The sequence below is a fragment of the Pelmatolapia mariae genome, linkage group LG5 (genome assembly GCF_036321145.2).
Source record: "Pelmatolapia mariae isolate MD_Pm_ZW linkage group LG5, Pm_UMD_F_2, whole genome shotgun sequence".
NCBI classification, from domain to species: domain Eukaryota; kingdom Metazoa; phylum Chordata; class Actinopteri; order Cichliformes; family Cichlidae; genus Pelmatolapia; species Pelmatolapia mariae.
The window spans coordinates 14,330,001-14,349,799 of record NC_086231.1 but is presented as its reverse complement, the minus strand read 5'-3'; the positions used below and the strand labels follow the sequence as shown (position 1 = coordinate 14,349,799).

At 39.8% G+C, this 19,799-nt stretch overlaps 1 protein-coding gene across 3 annotated transcripts in view; it reads left to right on the top strand.

Annotated features, from left to right (window-relative positions):
* mtss1 (MTSS I-BAR domain containing 1) overlaps positions 1–19,799 on the top strand; it is a 79,819-nt gene that overhangs the window by 9,055 nt on the left and 50,965 nt on the right. For all 3 annotated transcript variants that reach the window (XM_063473745.1, XM_063473744.1, XM_063473743.1), the window contains exon 2: positions 14,000–14,061. In XM_063473745.1, the coding sequence (XP_063329815.1) occupies positions 14,000–14,061 (62 nt within the window). The remainder of the gene's footprint in view (positions 1–13,999; positions 14,062–19,799) is intronic.

Here is a 19,799-nt window from a genome sequence, read left to right as displayed (position 1 = left end):
CAGAAACGCAACCTCACGAGAATTCAGCTCGTGAATCAGTGTACAGCAACAGACTTGACTGTGCATGGAAAATTTGGAAGGAAGGCAGAGGGTCGGCTGGACATGAGTCAACAGGTGAAGACAGATGGAGGTGATCAGGCAGTACGGATGAGTTCAGCTTAAAAGAGGGTGTTGGATTTAACTTAAAAAACACCTGGATATCATTACATACATTACCTATGAACAGTAGTCATTACATACTTATTTGGTAGTTCTTGATGCAGAACCTTTAATCAGGTGCAGGAAATCAGTCGAAAGTTTCTTTCAAGAACTGGAAATTTTAATCATTTTTATTTTTGTAGCTCTGTAATGCTTAATGTTTTTTATGAGATGTGGAGAAATGGATGCCTAATCAGAAGGAGATTAAGTGGCAAGACTGAAGAGAAAGAGATACTCAAATCATATGCAAAGAAATGGTCACATGGAGATCTGCTGTCCTTTACTTCCTCTTCTCCACCCTAACGGGAACCCCTGTCAGCACTTTGGAAAACGACAACTGAAGATTAAGGAAAGAGCCAAGAAAATTACTTAACTGCTGGTTTGAGAACATGAGGTGATGAAATATTGAGCGTTTCAACATGAAACTACAAGGAGCCACATATTCAGAAAACATTCAAGGCATCTGTTCAGTCTCTCTACAATGCAAAACGTATGTTAATGAATTTCTGTAACTGGAGTTAAAAGAAACTGCAAGTACATCAACTAATGGGCCTAAAATAATATAGTAAAGAGTTTAAAGTACTACAATGTTTTTCCACAGTTTTATATTCTGTTTGTTGCAGGGCAGCTGCGAGCGCCTATGATATCAACCAAAGCTGACTCATAAAGTGGTAGATAACAGACTTCTTGAGCCTGGGGATTTCATCCTTCTTTCTGTAAATCTATAATTAGCAATTTAAAAAAAGTACATTTACCATTTACTAAACAGGGCTGAATGGGGACAGCAACAATTATATTTTGATCTGCCGTGTTATCATCTGAGCAAAAACAGCCTGCTTGGGGTCTCATCTCACCAAAATTAAAGAACTTTTTTGACTCTTTATTCTCATTCTCATTAGACTTCGCCTGTGGTAAAAGAGAAGCCATACACAAACGGGGGTTAGGTTTAGTCTATCGCAGTTTTGGAAAGCAGATGGTTGTCCTTATTCTGCTCTGCGGCCTTATGGGTCCTGGTTTGATGGATCTAACCAGGACATATCTAGTAATAACTTTTTCAGTTATAGAGAGGAGAGTTGGAGTATGACTGACTATGAACCAGGATATTCTTTGGGGATGAAGCAGAAAACTACATTTCTACATTTCCAAAATGAGAGTGATACATTCTGCACAAATAAACTGGCCATGGACTGTGTTGGAGAGATGGAAAAATAGAAGTGCTCTATCTTGGAGTCACAGCTTACCTGATATGAAAATTCAATGTTGAGTTGAAGTGTCTGATGCAAAATGGCCACTGTTGTATAAATGAAGAGGAAGAGCGTGAATAGAGAAATATTATCTCTCATCTCTTTTAGTTCCTATTGTACTTTTAACTGTTCAGCATAATATTTTTAGTCTGGAATCAACTGACTGAGCCTGGCGGGTGTTTGTGGACTCTAAGGAGTAACCTTTTTGGCTCTTAAATATAGCAAACTACGTGACCAACTTTATGGTATTACAAATGTTATATGAAGAAAGTAGGGAAAGATGCAGTCCAAAGAAAAAAATCATGAAACAGAGGAGAGAACAACAAAGTGTACGGGAGCAAACTGAAAGAAAAAATATTTGCGTAACATCTAGGAATGTATAATAAAAGAAGTAGTCCCTTTTTCCCCTGCCATTCTCTTATGAAAAAAAAATTCAGATAAAAGATCAGACTGTTGAGTGTGGACCACGTAGACTTTATAGAACAAACCATTAACTCTGCGTTGACACATCCTTCCATCAACCCCCACTCCTTTTTAGTCTTCTGTCTTTGAGTCAACCAGTGTTACTCAAACATAACATCAAACAAACTATCAATGTGCTGTTTGAACAGTCTCACCCTCTCTCCCCTTTGCTTTCTGATGCCTTCAGCACAGTTACTTTGAGTGCGCCGACTGCCTCCGACATAATTGGCAGGCCAGTGGACAAAATGTCTAGTTTATATTTCCAAATATATATATTTAAGCTAACGTAGTAATTATTAAGTTAACTTATAAGCTTCAGCTGTGCTTTATCCCAGATGAGAAAACTTTGTGGTTATGTTCTAGTTTATTTAAAAAAATTTATTTCAGTATCGCCATACCCTTCCATTATTGAATGAACAAGCTCAAAAACAAACACTGATATTCCTGTGCCTTAAAAGTGCGACCAAAATAGGGTTGTGCCAGTGGATGATGGCCTTTTATTTCCAATAGCTTGCTATGAATCAGTCTTTTATTTAAAGAAAAAAATCAAGCACATCCCGTTCCTTTCTTTACAGTTTTGTGTTTTTGCTCTTCACTTAAAGCTCACTCACATCTTAGTTCGGCTCCAGTCAAGAAGACTAGGAAAGCCTGTGGCATACAAGACAAATCGATAGAAAGTAAAACTCTAAAGGTTTATGTGGGTGGGATTATTAAAGGGTGCATTTTTCTCCAAATTACTCAGGGTCTCTCAACTTCCATGACTGATGGCTTTGACTATCCCTCACTTGCACTGTTGTTACCATGCAGGTCTCCCAAGGTGTGAACATCCGCTGCCCCTGGTGCTTTATAGTTTGTGAGCTTTTGGATTATTGCTACTGATTTTTGTATCGACAGATGGTTTGCCAGATTAGTTTTTGACATACTTGACATACTACTTTGGGAATCTGTGGTTCAGTTGATATTTATAAACGGTACAAGTTCTTTATAATGAACTCACAGAGATATAAATTGTTCAAGCAATTAAAATGTCATTTATTTAGCTGCAAACTCAGATTGAATTTTCCAGAAGGAAAAGGCTGCGTACAAAAAGCAGCCAAGCAATATTGCAATCAAGAACAACTGGACTCTTCAAAATTTCCTAACTTCACCGTCTGCAAGTATTTTCATGCCCGAAAAATCTAATTTATTGAACAGTTTGTGTTGCATAGACTGCATAAATTGCACTATTTTGACTAAGATCCTCACCCTCAGCTACCAGGGAAAAACGCACAATCAGCCCGCCAGACAGTGAAATTTGCCCCCTTTGTGATGCTGGTAACTTTTCCATCTTTAACCTGTGGGGACTGTGGTCGGTCAGCAGTTTCTTAACAGAGTTTTGGAGATTTATTGAAAAATATAAAACAAACAAAAATAATGATGCTCAGAGTAAGAGCTCATTAGAACATTTTGTGCATTATCCAGAAGGTCAGTGAAACACTGAGAATGAAATGCAACCAAAAAGCCTACAACAATGTTTTCTGTTAATGAAATGAAGATGAAATGAAGGTAAAACTTAAACATCTTAGTGGTGCGTAATCGCCAGGTTTCGCTTTCAAACTGGTTTCTGTGGAATTTCAGCCATCATATTGTTTTAGCAAATAACTTTTCCACGGTGTGACACTCTGTGATTTATGAGAAGGTGTGTATCAATAGACCCACACATGTCAAGAGTGGATTTTTCCACTAATAAAACTGTGGAATTAGAAGTAAAAGACAAAATGGTAGATTAGAAGGCTTGCATCAGGTGACCAGATGTTGTTGTTGGGTTTTTTTTTAAGTAGATTGATGCTTTACTCAAACAGTGATTAGTTTCCGATGAGTAAGTTAACATTTAAACAGACCATTCTGCATTCTTATCTGATAATCTGTGACTTGGTGAAAGTGGCAGCGAGTAATCTTCTAGGTGTACTCAAAGACACTGAGGTCATAGGTAACTGTGGGTTGTTTGGGCAGTTTGCAGCAATGCTTTGTTCAGCCCTGCTGGTGAAGCAAGACAATTGGTTGATTCAGCTTCCTATGTGAAAGATGGAAACCAAACAATGCCTGTTAATCCATTTCACTGGGGTAAACACAGGGTTTTTCCCCGTACAGAACTGCCCTTTTAGGGGAGTGAATATGGATGCAAGTATGATTAGTCCACATTTGAACTGATGAGCCTGTGTCACCTTAACATTTCATCAAAATGAAACTCAAATAAAAAAAACTTTAATTTTTTTTAACCTCTTGAATATATTTTTTATTACAGCTGTCTGATTTTCCTTTGGAGGATGGTCAAAGCCTCTTCCATAAAATCTCTTTAAAAATTCTTATTTTTATTTTTTTATTTTTTGCTTATATAAATTAATGGCATTTTTGCGTGCTGAGTGATGGATACAAATAGAGAAGTGAGGTTTAGCCTTAATGTCAGCCTTTCATTAGGTTAAGCTTGTTAGCTGAAGTTCATGTGAAACCTGCTTGTCCTGGAAAATAACAGCTCCTGTCTGTCAGTAATACCCACATCTACACAAACTCTTATCAGTTTATTTGTGTTTACTAAAAGAGAGCACAAAAAGCACACGCACAAACTTTGCAGTGAGCTGCACGCATGGCTGCACAAGTGCAAGTAAGACCTAAAGTACTTAACTGTATTTGTACAGCAGCAAAATGCAGTTACATGGACAAATAAAGAAATTCAATGGAAAATGCTACACAGCGCAGAAGAAAAGCTTAAAGATTATTTTAAGTACTCCTCGAATTATTACGTAGACAATACATAGTAAATAAACCAAGCAATATATATATATATGCATATATGATTCTGTTCCTCTTAATCTCTTGTTGTTCTAGCGCTTTTGCTGTGCACTGCAGAAGTATTAGCAACTATTAGCTATTTTTCCAGACTGTTTTGGGAACGTCTCAGACTACTTGATGCCTTGATTGTACTTTCTCGGAGAGCTGGAGACATGACGGCCAAATAGTCATTCCTGTTATTATATCCTGTTCTTATACTTCTTGGAAGTCCACCACATGGACAGAATGCGTAGTTCATGCAGTGTAATGTAAAATCTCTGTTGTCGAATCCTTGCAGCAAAAAACAAACAAAACCTCAAAGACTCACGGGTCTGTCAGACTCAAGCAGACCGTAGTGAACTTGCAAGTGGAGAAAGTGTAATTGAAACATTAACTGTTCGCATAGCTTAGGGTAGCATTATGGTTAATTTACACTTTTGTGTTGAAGCATCATTTATACTTATTTATACTTACATATGTGGTGTGTGTACATTGCTCTGCAATTTTGCCACCAAAACAATACTTGGTGCTGAGTTTGGCCTCTTCCAGTTAATTCAAATATTGGCAGTATCTTTGGAAATGCATAGGAGGTAGGAAACGCAATCGCAGTTATTGTGGGTTTCGCTGAGGTGACATGTAGTCTAATTTCTGGGGAAGTTGGGGCATAGGGTTTCAGGAGGGTTTGGTTACAAAATATTTTTGGCATTGAGGCATAACCTCTTTCAGTATTTCTGACATGGCTTTGTTATTTTGATAATCCCAGTGACATTAGTATGTTGCACCAGTAATTGTGCTTTTCACTGGTATCTGAACCTCATGTTATATCTCTGTCTGGCTGATTGAATGAATGAATGAATGAACCAACGAACTCTTGGCTCAGTGGTTGGCTGACTAGTTGAATGAGTGGCTGAATAAATCCTTGACTCTAGGAAGGTCACCAGGGCAGTATACTTACTTTCCTGAGATGTCACGCCTATCTCTCTTCTCTCTCGCTGCATCCTTTCTTTGTGTTGGTCAGTAGAGCAAGTCAGGATTACCGTGGTAGGATTAGATGCTAATGGCAGGTGACTACACACACCGAGGTAATTCTATACCTATTAATGCTGCCTGGTTGACTAAGCAGATAGGATAACAGCCCTGTGTGTGTTTGTGTGTCTGTCTATGTATGTATGTATGTATGTATGTATGTATGTATGTATGTATGTATGTATGTGTGTTCTCTACAAGGAGAGCTTAGGCTGTGTGAATAGAGTTTACTGTGTCAGTGCCAGTGGGGGTTACGTACAGTTTCCACTCTTTGGACAGAGCTTCAAGCAGGTATAAAAGCTGTTTGATTAAAAGAAGTGAAGATGTATAGTAATTATCAGACACCAAACTTAACACTGATTTTAAAACAACTCAGGGATTAAATTTAGGTTACAACATTGGGGGAATTCCCCTTTAAATGTTTCCTTTAATCTTATTTATAGACTTTAGGGGAGGGATACTACTGATTGGAAGTACAGTATGTCTTATGCTTATCTCAGATTGTGCTTTGTCATCCTCTTTTCTGTCTTTGTTTGTTTTTGCTTTTGCTTTTTCTCTTGATCCCCTCTGTCCCATCACGTCAGCACCTCAGCACTGGTTACAAGTTGAACAGCTTTTTTAAACAGTATTTACATAAACATATTATAAGCTATTTAACCAAGAAACATATGTTTGGACTAATGGTTCACCTTGCCGTTACCTATGTAATTTTCTTGAGGATTCACATCGTAAACGTTGGCTTCAGTGGGACTTACTTTTGAACTAATCCTTCCAGAGTCAGTCGTTTTTTGCTGAGGTGTTTCCTCATTGGTTAATTTGCATTTTAGCTAACTGAATAGCTTGGAGTTTGCACGTTTGAACCTGCTCCATCTGTCTGCCACTTTTCTGCTGGAACACCTGAATTTTCCCAATGAGGAACAGTAAAGGATATTTCTTTTCTGTTCTGTTCTTTTCTATTCTATCTGTGTACATTGGCAAGAGTTTAGGAAACAGCAGAGAGGTTCATTCACATCTAAGGGAGATTTTTAGTCTACCTCTGCAGCACTTATTGCCAGTTGTTGTATCTGCTAGATTTGCAGGTATGTTGTGTACAATACCTGCAATTCAGAACTGAAATTAAAGCCCTGCAACCAGGTCAATAATTTATTTAGGATTTTCTTTAAAAAATTGTAGACAAAATATTTATTCATATATAAAAATAGATTCTTAAATAAACAAACATTTACTAAGAGTACCTTGAGTTTTAACTATCAGAGCTTTTTTACTGTAGATACCCATTACCAGTTGACCAATCAAGAAATCTTTTGGCTAATCTGCTGACTTTGTATGTGAGGGGAAACAGTCAATATTTCAGGACATCTGGTGAAATCAGGAAAGAAAATGTAAACACATAGCAAACAACAGCTACCCAGTGCTTGAGTTCCTGTTCCAGATGTTGCTCATTGGTTTTGTAAGCAGATAGATAAATGTAAAAAGCGAATTAAAAGATAAATCAGCATACAAAGGGCTATTGTTTCCATGTTATATTTCGTCAAATGCAGTTCCCCTTGTTTTCCACGTAATTCATTTCAATTTGGACTAAAAGTGGACTACGAATGGAAACCAGAAAGCTTCCAAATCAAGGCTCTTTCACACAGATGGCTCATATTTCTACGCTGTGATATTCCCATGCGCTTAACAACAGCAGTGTAAAGAGTTACCATTTTGTTTAATTAAATTTGCCACTCTTGGAAAAGTTTTGGGAGCTTCAATAGGTGCATCTCTTTGATGTTTTAGAAATGGACATTTTCTGATTTGGATTTAAACTAAAAAAAGATCCAAATGGCATTTTGGAGTAACAGTAAATACCACTACCATTTCCATTTTCTACTAACGCTCCAGAAATGTAGTAGAGTTAAAATGTAAAAATAGCTGTCCAGCCAGATGAGAGTAGACAGTTGTTTCATCGGCAGCTGTCTCGGGGAACCCGCTGGACATCATCAGTGACCCTTGTGGGTCCTGGGACCCTAATTTAGCAACCACTTCTCGAAACCTCTTAGTATCAAGCTGCAGTGGACCCTGATACTCTGGCTGTCTGCGGTCTCTTCAGCCCTGCCTGCTGCAGAACCAGTGCTGGAATATTTTGTCTGCAACTGACTGTGACATTCCTGGCAGTCACAACAAAGCCAGGCAGAATTTTAGGTTTAGCCGAGAGGTGGCAGGGGAACAAGAAGAGGCCTCCAAGAGCTGCACAGACTGAAATACAAGCAGCGGGATATGCTTTTTATGGTACGCATTCTTGGTTTGTAGCTTGACATTCTTGTCCAGGATGACGCTCAGTGTCTGCTCGTCTTTAAAAAGGACTCCAAGTTTAATTAGTATGGATTACCAAGATTTGTAGGCAGTATAAAAGAAAGACTAGATTTGACTTCGGCACGTTGGTCATAATTTCTACTTTGAAATTCAAGCAAATTTTAGCATAATCTATGGGAAAGAAATGTCAGTTTGACCAGATTAAATTTATATGAATGCTAATAAACCTGGGTAAGCATATGCGAACCCAAAAATGATCACAGAGATTTGCAGCACCACAATTCAACAACCATACAGTACAAAACATGCATATACCCACATACAAGAGGTTAGACATCATGCTATTATATGCTAGAAATTAATTTCACATCAATTTCAATGTTTCCCACAGATTTAGTATAGTTTCTTAAATTACCTATCAAATAATATAATTTATAAGTTTCTCTTTGAATATTTTGCCATGTGAAACTCAAAATCTATTGCTTTGGACTGCATCTGGCAGCTCTCCACCTGCTACAGTTTCTGGCCAGGCTGGTCCTAAATTTGCAGAGTATCTCCAGAGCATACAATGGACTACTGCCTTTTTACAAGTCAGTGTTTTTGTACTCTGTCTAGTCAGTGGAGGGAATCTTCACTGGGAATAAATCTGAATAATCTAGAGCATAGGTCTTCTGTTAAAATTTAAGGAGGTCTAGTTAGAGAAAATGTCCTCAAACAAATGTCCAAAATGAGAGACACAGCACTACACAGCACTACTCTGGAATCAACAGGGTAGTTGGAGCCATTTTTCTGGAGAGGTTATGGGAAATATTAGGGGTGTTCTTGATGATCAATTTATTAGTTGATTAAGCTTGGAAAATATAAAAGCAGAAAAGCCTCAGAAAATAATCAGAACTGAGCACAATCAAATGGACATGTTTAAACACTGGCCATATATATTTTTGCTTAAAAAACTTTCATTAAATTTAAAACAATTTGATAACAAAATTGTAATGTTTTAAGATGTTTTAAATGTCTCTGAAATGAGTGTCACACAATGCCAGATTAGTGTACAGAGTGTGCCTAACAGTAGTGCTAGCACCAGTAGCCCTCTATTTTCCACGCCTATGGAGAAAACGGTTAGGCAGCACTTCAGTCAAGTGGTTATATCATTTTACCTTGACAAAGGCGACATACGACTGCTTGTTTTTGACATCAAGGTATTCCAGAAACGGTGCTGGTTTGCTCAGCTGCCATCTGCTTGCTTTGTACCTTGTTCATTTCCAACCTCCCATCACTGAAAGAAGGAAGGGTGTGGTTGCCCATCAGTGCTGCAGCCCCGGTTAGTCAAAGCTGCATCAAAACATTGTTAAACCAACTGGTTACTGCTGTTATACTTTAATATAAATAAATATATAAAGTTGTTTCTCCACAGATCAACTCTGTACTGTTAATGCTGATAGAGATAGGATAATTAAAGTTGACTTAATTTGAAAACGTACTCACTTATATATAAGTTAGTATATATAAGTTTTCAAATTAAGTCAACTTCAATTGTCATAAGCTTATATAAGCTTTTTCTTAAACCCCAGTACAAATTTACTCCAAGTTCATCCTGTCACTCCTCCACCCACAAGTCAGAAATGGATTTGGAGTGTAGTCTTTCCTTTTCTCTTAATTTTCTTCATTTTCTATTCATCACAGGTTCGTTGTTAGATGTTCACCAGAGACATTCTGCCCACCACCTGCAGTATTTCATCATGCACAGCTAAATCCCTGCAGCTAGTAAACCTGTCAGCCCCATGCTGCGTGCATACTTGGCTAGCTGTAAAGCGGGGGCTGGCTAACGGCTTTAGCAGTGTAGAGCTAAGAGGCTAATGGTGTTGTGTTAGGGGTTAAATCGGTATTATCCTCTCCTTGGTGGACCAGCAGAGACAGAGGACAGACAGGGTGACTGGGTTCATGAAAATAAAGAGAGAGAAAGTGGAATCGGACCTCTGTTCGAGCAGGGCTTTCCTGCGTTTTAATTCAATAACCAGGACACTGCACCAGCAGCTGTTCCTTCAGATATAACCCAAGGTCAGAGCCTGCATGAACCAGCGTTACATTACATAATCATTCAGCTGCTTTTACAAAATGTAGATAAAGAAGTAGCTTTGACCCCTCAACGGTAAATGTTAATAATATAGATATGAGGTTTGTTAATAATTCAGTTTTTTTTCCAGCTCCAAAACAATGGTCTCTTTATTTTTCTTTCTTGTTACAGAGACCTGGTGTGATACTAGTGTTAAATTTAAAAGCTGTTTTCCGCACTTTGAAGAAGTGACTGAGCAATTATTCTTGTGTCTCAATCAACATCAAGTTCGACTTAAACATCACTTTCCTAACTTTGGAAGTTAAGTATAAAAGGTTGAACTGAAATGATGTGAGTGGAGTTGACTCCAACATGTTATGGTAGTGCAAATGCAATAAAAGCTTCCTAATAAGTGTTAAACTAAAAGTACTGACAATGAGACAGAGAGAATGAAGTCGACAGGGAGATTTTTTTCTTTTGCCACACTTTAACACAGTTTGTTATTTAAGTCACAAAAAATTATACCAAACATTATAATAAATTATACAAACCGGATTCCAAAAAAGTTGGGACACTAAACAAATTGCGAATAAAAACTGAATGCAATGATGTGGAGATGGCAAATGTTAACATTTTATTCAGAATAGAACATAAATCACGGAACAAAAGTTGAAACTGAGAAAATTTATCATCTGAAGGGAAAAATATGGTGATTCAAAATGTCATGGTGTCAACAAGTCCCAAAAAAGTTGGGACAAGGCCATTTTCACCACTGTGTGGCATCTCCCCTTCTTCTTACAACACTCAACAGACGTCTGGGGACCGAGGAGACCAGTTTCTCAAGTTTAGCAATAGGAATGCTCTCCCATTCGTGTCTAATACAGGCCTCTAACTGTTCAATCGTCTTGGGCCTTCTTTGTCGCACCTTCCTCTTTATGATGCGCCAAATGTTCTCTATAGGTGAAAGATCTGGACTGCAGACTGGCCATTTCAGTACCCGGATCCTTCTCCTACTCAGCCATGATGTTGTGATTCATGCAGAATGTGGTCTGGCATTATCTTGTTGAAAAATGCAGGGTTATCCCTGGAAGAGATGACGTTTGGATGGGAGCATATGTTGTTCTAGAACCTGAATATATTTTTCTGCATTGATGGTGCCTTTCCAGACATGCAAGCTGCCCATGCCACACGCACTCATGCAACCCCATACCATCAGAGACGCAGGCTTCTGAACTGAGCGTTGATAACAACTTGGGTTGTCCTTGTCCTCTTTGGTCCGGATGACATGGCATCCCACATTTCCAAAAAGAACTTCAAATCGTGACTCGTCTGACCACAGAACAGTCTTCCAATTTGCCACACTCCATTTTACATGATCCCTGGCCCAGTGAAAACGCCTGAGCTTGTGGATCTTGCTTAGAAATGGCTTCTTCTTTGCACTGTAGAGTTTCAGCTGGCAACGGCGGATGGCACGGTGGATTGTGTTCACTGACAATGGTTTCTGGAAGCAGTCCTGAGCCCATTCTGTGATTTCCTTTACAGTAGCATTCCTGTTTGTGGTGCAGTGTCGTTTAAGGGCCCGGAGATCATGGGCGTCCAGTATGGGTTTACGCCCTTGACCCTTACGCACAGAGATTGTTCCAGATTCACTGAATCTTCGGATGATGTTATGCACAGTTGATGATGATAACTGCAAAGTCTTTGCAATTTTTCGCTGGGTAACACCTTTCTGATATTGCTCCACTATCTTTCTGCGCAACATTGTGGGAATTGGTGATCCTCTACCCATCTTGGCTTCTGAGAGACACTGCCACTCTGAGAAGCTCTTTTTATACCCAATCATGTTGCCAATTAACCTAATTAGAGTTTATTGGTCTTCCAGCTCTTCATTATGCTCAAATTGACTTTTTCCAGCCTCTTATTGCTACTTGTCCCAACTTTTTTGGGATTTGTTGACACCGTGAAATTTTGAATCAACATATTTTTCCTTTAAAATGATACATTTTCTCGGATTAAACTTTTGATCTGTCACCTACGTTCTATTCTGAATGGAATATTGACATTTGCCATCTCCACATCATTGCATTCAGTTTTTATTCACAATTTGTTTAGTGTCCCAACTTTTTTGGAATCCGGTTTGTACAAAAAGTTAAATTGTAAATAAATCACAGATATGACATACAACTATTTTAATAGCTGAATATTCTGGCTTTGTAAAAGATCCCTGAAGCAAATTCAGTTGAACACATTTCTAAAACAAATACTCGAATAAATCTGAATATGTAAATCAGTTACCAGAGCTTGTTTGCAAACCTTGACAAGCTGTTGGACCTGGCTGATCGAAAGTAAGCATGGCCTCAAAAAGAGAGCTGGAATGCATTATACAACTCCTTTCAAAAAAGAAGTCAGTTTCTTGAGCAGTTCAGGCTGTTGAGCAAAGTACTGATTATGATATATATGTTTAAAGATGCAATTAATTAAAGTAATTTGATTTGCTTGAAGTATGTTTCACAAAAAAATAGTTTTGCCTGTTACGTGGGATGTGTTTATTTGCTGCAAGTAAGCACATTTGGTGCTCCCGTGATTTTTGCCAGGGGTTTGTACAAAACAAAAAAAGTAGCCATGACAAGTCTCCAAACTACTAACATTTTTCTAACTTCGGTATTTTAATATGTTGGCTTTCCAGCTAGCAGCTAGTGCACTGATGACGTCATGTGAAGTAGGTTTTGCATTGAGATCCCTAGTGTTCATGCCATCTTTTGTTTTTGTTGAGCCCTTAGGGTGTGTTAAATTGGTAAGGAGATTTAAAGCTTTAGGGATTAGGTGACTAATTGATTAATCAGTTGAATTTCTCATGTTTTCAGTGTTTGTTTTTTTTAAGTGCAGGTTAAAACTGACATCATGAACATTGTGATGGATTCAGAGTGTGAACTGCAGTTTCACGGCGAATCAGCAACATCTGCATAAGAACAACATTAGTTTGCTCATGTTTAGTGCCACTCGGGTGTTTCTGCTCATTAGTTGTCAGGCTCAGAATCCCCATCCTCTGTCATAACACGCATCTAGAAGCAAAAAGTAACATGCCAAACAGCTGATAATTGCTTTGTTTTTGTTTTTTGTTTTTTTAGAGAAAATCTGAAGAACTCTAAATATATGTGAATGTTAGATCCCCTAGGATTCAGTTAAGAGCTGCATTTGTTGCTTAAATCTGTCATTAGCTAACTGAAAACTGACAATTAATTATCCAGCAAAATAGAAAACAAGGTTTTGTCAAACCTTTCACTTATATTCAGTATTTATTTTTAGATTTTCCATCTCATTTGACCTAAATGTTTTACTTTCTTTAATACCTTCATGCTTTTTTCCCCGCATTTGTACATTTCAGACCTCTGTTCTCTTTCTGTCATCCTGATTTTCATTTTGATCCAATCCCAAATTCATTTAAGTGGAGTCCATTAATCCTCACTGGATTTAATACTGCAGCTGTAATGCTCTGCTGAAGCACTGACATCATATTTTCTGTAGTGCCTTTCTTTCTCTTAACATAGTTTGTTGGAATATGAACTCCCCTTAGGTATGTCATTTTTCACTCTTTTTGTTTCACAAAGTGTTGATGTTGAATGCTCCTGTTGGATCAAAATAGGTCAAATGTTTCAGCTTTACGCGTCTCTGTTCAGTTTTGTGTGATTTGTTTTCTGCACATTCCAGTCCTGTGCAGACAAATGTCTGGCAGGTTTAATACTAATACCTAAATAATGCCCCTTTCTCCCTTCGTTAAGGCTACAACTCCTTCAGGATTATGGCTGTGAAAGAAATATTGTTAACATCTCTTTTAGACTTAAGGAATCTTGTTGCATCCTGACTTGTGTTATAGATGTTTAATGCCGTCATTTGTCTTCTCATTTTTCCCCCGCAGGCCAGTTATCCTACATGGGAGGACTTTGTATCCAAAGGAAATAAACTGCAGTCACAGCTCAGGTAAGAGGCACATTTAAACCCCTTTTTTGTGTGTGTTTTTAAATCAGCAGCTCACTATTAACATGAAACATTTTTACCTGTAGAGCAGATTAACCTGTAGATGAGGTCTCCTAACTGTATCACTAATTTTTGGTCATAACCTATTGTATAAAACCAGATATTGCCGTTTCACGCAAAGATACTGTTTTCAACCACTCATCAAATCATCAGAGACAAGTCAAATAGCTGTTGAACATGTCATAAGTGTATCACAGTTGTGACATGTTAGTTTTAACAGTTTTGCATGTTTCTCCTCTATTTATTCTCTCACTACCACTCCAACATGGAGTAGTTAACACTTTCTTGTTATATTTTTCTTGTTTAATAGTGACTTGCAAACTGTTTTTGGTGTTGGTAAATAGGGCTGGGCGATATGGCCTAAAATCCATATCGCGGTATAATTTGAAGCATGTGCGGTAACGATATATATAGCGATATATTTTTTTCTTCCGTATTTTCTGCACCATAAAGGCGCAATTAAAATCCTTTAATTTTCTCAAAAATCGACAGTGCGCCTTATAATCTGGTGTGCCTTATGTATAAATTCTGGTTGTGCTTACTGACCTCGAACCAATTTTATGTGGAACATGGCGCTGAAAAATCTATCAAAAAATGTTTTACTACGACTTTGGTAAACTACAAAGCCACACCGCCTGATGGATTGTCGGAGCATTATGGCTACCGTAGTCAGGAGCCTCGCAGAGTAATCTGGGTCCAAAACTCTGTTTGCTTTAGGTCCCTAAGTCAAACGAACACCGCGGCATCACTGAGCGTTAAAAACTGTCTAAATTATTTCACCTTTAATAAAATCATCAGCGTCGCTGCTTTACCAGGTGTAACAATTAAGTTTAACATCCAGGCATCCATGAAAACAGAATTTATTAAATTTAACGGAGTTAGAAGTTAGCAGGAAGTTAGCTCGCTAGTTTCCACCTAAACATGATTTACCATGCTCTGACAGAGAGGTTTCTGGAAAAAAATAAAACGTAAAGCTCTGCTATCACTTCCAACATAAACAAAGACAGAAAACGAAACAGCAGTGACTTTTGTAGGGTTACTGAAGTTGGACTAGCTGGTATATAATGATGTGCTATGTGATTGCTAGCGACACAGCTATGTTAGTGTAACATAAACAGTGAAGCTAGAGGATGAACGCTAACTTTTTTCCACTCGATAAAAGTTAATGTGATTGTCAAATGCAATCGCATGGCAGGATGCTGTAAACGGACCAAACTTCAGTCAGGACAACAACTGAGATAATCCATCCACAATACGAGGTTAGTTATTAATATAATGCAACAACATGGGAATAGAGCAGCTGCGAGAGAATTCAACATTCAAGCGAAGTTTTTGGCTTTCCTCGTATTCCAAAACGTGCTTCCTGTCTTCGCTATTAGTGTCGCCTGGCATAATTTGCAGATGGTACTGCTTGCAGCTGCTGCGATGCTTTCGACCAAAACAGGCGCAGCTTGATGACACCATCAACATGCGCTATCGCGGTAGAGCGGTATAGTCAAAATCTCTACCGTTGGCCAAATTTATATCGTTTCTACCGTATACCGTTTCTACTGCCCAACCCTATTAGTAAGGGAAATTATTTATCTTAAAAGGGAAAAAATGCTAAATGAACCAGAATTTTTTCAATAACTTCATAGTTTAAATATATGAAGGTCATGACCATCCCTATTTAAAATAGGAATGTGACTGTTTGATATCTTTTTGTAACACAGGACCCTCACACACACACGACTGGTTAATGCTTAGACTGTCTTTTATTGAGAAATAATCTGCGGTTTTTGGCACCCACCTCGGACGCAGCCACTCCGACTCTCTCCCAGCATCATCTGCTCCTTCTCACTGCGGACACACATAAGACACATCTCCCTCATTAAAACAGTCCTTTACACCTGTTCCCTCCCCGCCTCCGTGCCGCCCAGAGAGCTCACTGTGTCACCCCTCCTCTGCAGCAGGCCAGCAAACCACGCCCCCGCCACACTTTTATCAGTCAGAAAATCTTGTTGATCCTCCTGCAACTCAGCAGAAGAAGATTCTCAGTTTCCCTAATCTATAATTGGATGGCATGTTGCCAAATACTTAGTCATGTTCTTTCAGTTCATTTTTCCATGGAAAATATTTGCCCACGGTGACAGTTCAACCGCATCCTGTCTTGTGTCGTTGTGACATCAGTTTTAGGTTGCAGATGAAACACTACCAGATTTGGGCATGCAAACCACTTCATAGGAAATGAAATGTATTGACTCATGATCTAATGCCTGTACTGGATTTGATTCGATTGTTAAATACATTATTTTAGCATATTTAAACGTCCAAGGTGATTTTTAGAGTGTAAGGTCAAGGTGTATACATGAGAATGTCACAAATGGATCACAATGCTCGGTTTGTTTTACCTCCACACAGGTTCTCAGTCAGAGTCTCTAACCACTGCAGGGTTTTATAATGTAAAAGATTGTCTCTACCGCTTATTGATCTTATGTCATTATTATCATTATTATTATTCATATTGGGCTTTGATTATGAGAAATACCAAGGTTTTACTTTACAGCAAAACAACACTACCAGGCTTTTCGTGGTCCCTTGGGTTTTTATCCCGTAGAACTTCATAAATATATAATAAAATATTCTGGTCATTGTTGTATTCTCGTCGTTTTACATGAAAGCTGCACATGTTCTGACGCAGGCTAATTCTGTCCAGTAGCTGGCTTGGTTTAATAAGATAAGATAAGATAAGATAAGATGACCTTTATTAGTCCCACACGTGGGAAATTTGTTTTGTCACAGCAGGAAGTGGACAGTGCAAAAGTTATGAAGGACAATTAGAATAAAATAAAATAAGAATAAATACAGTACACAACTGTACAGAATAGAATAAAAATAGAATACTATATACAGTAGAATAAAATAGAATAAAATATACAATAGGATAAAAATAGAATACAAATGCTATATACAACAGAGTGAAAAATACAATGGTGCCAGAAAGAGTATTGCACATTTGTGTTATTGCACATTTGTGGATGTGTGTGTATGATCAGTTAAAGTCTTTGTTGTGGAGTCTGACAGCAGTGGGGAGGAAAGACCTGCGAAATCTCTCCGTCCCACACCGTGGGTGCCGCAGTCTCCCACTGAAGGAGCTGCTCAGTGCTGTCACAGTCTCATGCATGGGGTGGGAGATGTTGTCCAGCAGGGATGACAGCTTAGCCACCATTCTCCTGTCACTCACAACCTCCACTGGGTCCAGAGGGCATCCTAGAACAGAGCTGGCCCTTCGGATCAGCCTGTTCAGTCTCTTCCTGTCCCCAGCAGAGATGCTGCCACCCCAGCAGACCACACCATAAAAGATGGCTGAGGCCACCACAGAGTCATAGAAGGTCTTCAGGAGTGGGCCCTCCACTCCAAACGACCTGAGTCTCCGCAGCAGGTACAGCCTGCTCTGCCCTTTCCTGTAGAGGGCGTCTGAGTTATGAGTCCAGTCCAGTTTGTTGTTCAGATGAACACCAAGGTACCTGTAGCTGTCCACAGTCTCAATGTCCATACCTTGGATGTTCAGTGGTTGCAGTGGAGGATGTTTGTGCCTGCGGAAGTCTACCACCAGCTCCTTGGTTTTACTGGCATTGATCTGGAGGTAGTTCAGCTGGCACCAGTCCACAAAGTCCTGAGTCAGTCCTCTGTACTCCTTGTCGTCCCCATCAGTGATGAGGCCGACTATAGCAGAGTCATCAGAGAACTTCTGCAGGAAGCACTGGGTGGAGTTGTGGGAGAAGTCTGCAGTGTAGATGGTGAAGAGGAACGGAGCCAGAACCGTTCCCTGTGGGGCCCCCGTACTGCAGACGACCCTGTCCGACACACAGCCCTGAGTCCTCACATACTGTGGTCGGTCGGTGAGGTAGTCCAAAATCCAGGTAGTGAGGTGATGGTCCACTCCAGAGTTCTCCAGCTTGTCCTTCAGAACCGAGGGAAGAATAGTGTTGAAGGCACTGGAGAAATCAAAGAACATGATTCTCACAGTGCTCCCAGCGGTCTCCAGGTGAGCGAGGGAGCGATGTAGGAGGTGAATGACGGCATCATCCGCTCCAATGCCAGGCTGGTAGGCAAACTGAAGTGGGTCCAGTGATGAGCTCACAAGGCGCCGAAGCTGAGCCAGGACCAGCCGCTCCAGGGTCTTCATCAGGTGGGATGTCAGAGCCACCGGCCTGTAGCTGTTGAGGTCCTTGGGGCGTGAAGTCTTTGGCACTGGTACAACACAGGAGGTTTTCCAGAGCTGTGGGACTCTTCCCAGCCTCAGGCTCAGGTTGAAGAGGTGCTCCATCTCACCACACAGTTGGTCCGCGCAGGACCTGACGACCCTCGAGCTGATGCCATCTGGACCCGCTGCCTTCTTGCCATTAATCCTCCTCAGTTCCCTCCTAACCTGGGTGGTTGAGAGAGACAGTCTGGAGCCTTGTGTTGATTGTGTATTGGATGCTGTTGTTGGGGGTGGGGAGGAGTGAGCAGGGTGAATAGAGGAGGTGTGAAGTGTCTGAGGTGTCAGAGGTGGAACAGCAGCAGTGGGGGTGGTTGAGTCTGCAGCCGATGTTGGAGACTGCCTCATGGCTGAATCAAATCTGTTGAAGAAATGATTCAGTTCATTTGCCCACCTCACATCCCTCCCAGGCAGAGAGTTCTGATGTTTGTGGCCCGAGATGGTTCTGAGGCCTCTCCAGACTTCACCAACGTTATTTTGCTGAAGCTGGTTCTCCATCTTCTGCCTGTAGCTATCCTTCCCATTCCTTATCAGTCCCCTCAACTCTCTCTGCACCCTTTTCAACTCCTCTTTGTCTTTGGATTTGAAGGCCCTCCTCTTCTGCTTGAGAACAGCTTTAATTTCCGGGGTAATCCAAGGTTTGTTGTTGGAGAAACACCGTACAGTCCTGGTAGGTACGGTGTTATCCACACAGAAATTAATATAGTCCGTAATGCATGTGGTAAGGCTGTCGATGTCCTCTCCGTGGTCGTCACAGATCACCTCCCACACAGTCGACTCAAAACAATCCTTAAGAGCCTCCTCGCTCTCCTGTGATTAATGACAGTATAATTGCTGAATTTCCCAGTAGGCCAGTTTACTTTGATAAGCATCGCTCTGCCTGCTGTAGCCAGTCACAGTCCATTAGCCCTGCCAGTCAGCCAGCTACGCACACACAAAGCTACAGATACAGGCATAAATAAAGGGCATCCACTTTGCTCTAATGTTTAATGCTACTTAAAAGATCAGCTGTGGATAATTTGCACACACAAAGCTTTATTTCACACATTAACTTCACAGTTATATTTATTCGTTCAGCCACCAATAAAGATTGTTTGTTTGTTTATTAATTCACTTTTTGTCGATACCTTCTAGCCTCATTAACACTAAAGCTTCACCAGGTAATATTTCATAGCTTGAATTATGACAACACAAAATACAGGCATGTCATGATTTGCATGAGGTCCAAAGGCCTCACAATGGAACATTGTCTGATGCAGTTGAGCTGGTGAAATGCTGTAATCGTAGTCAAAAGGAGGGATTTTTGACAACAAATAGCTTGAGGCATGCAGAAGTGTTGGACTCCTCTGCATACTGGGCACACATTTAGGATATATGTGAAAATATAAATATTCACTGGAATTCGCATAAATGTATTTCCTTGTAGTAGAGAATTGAC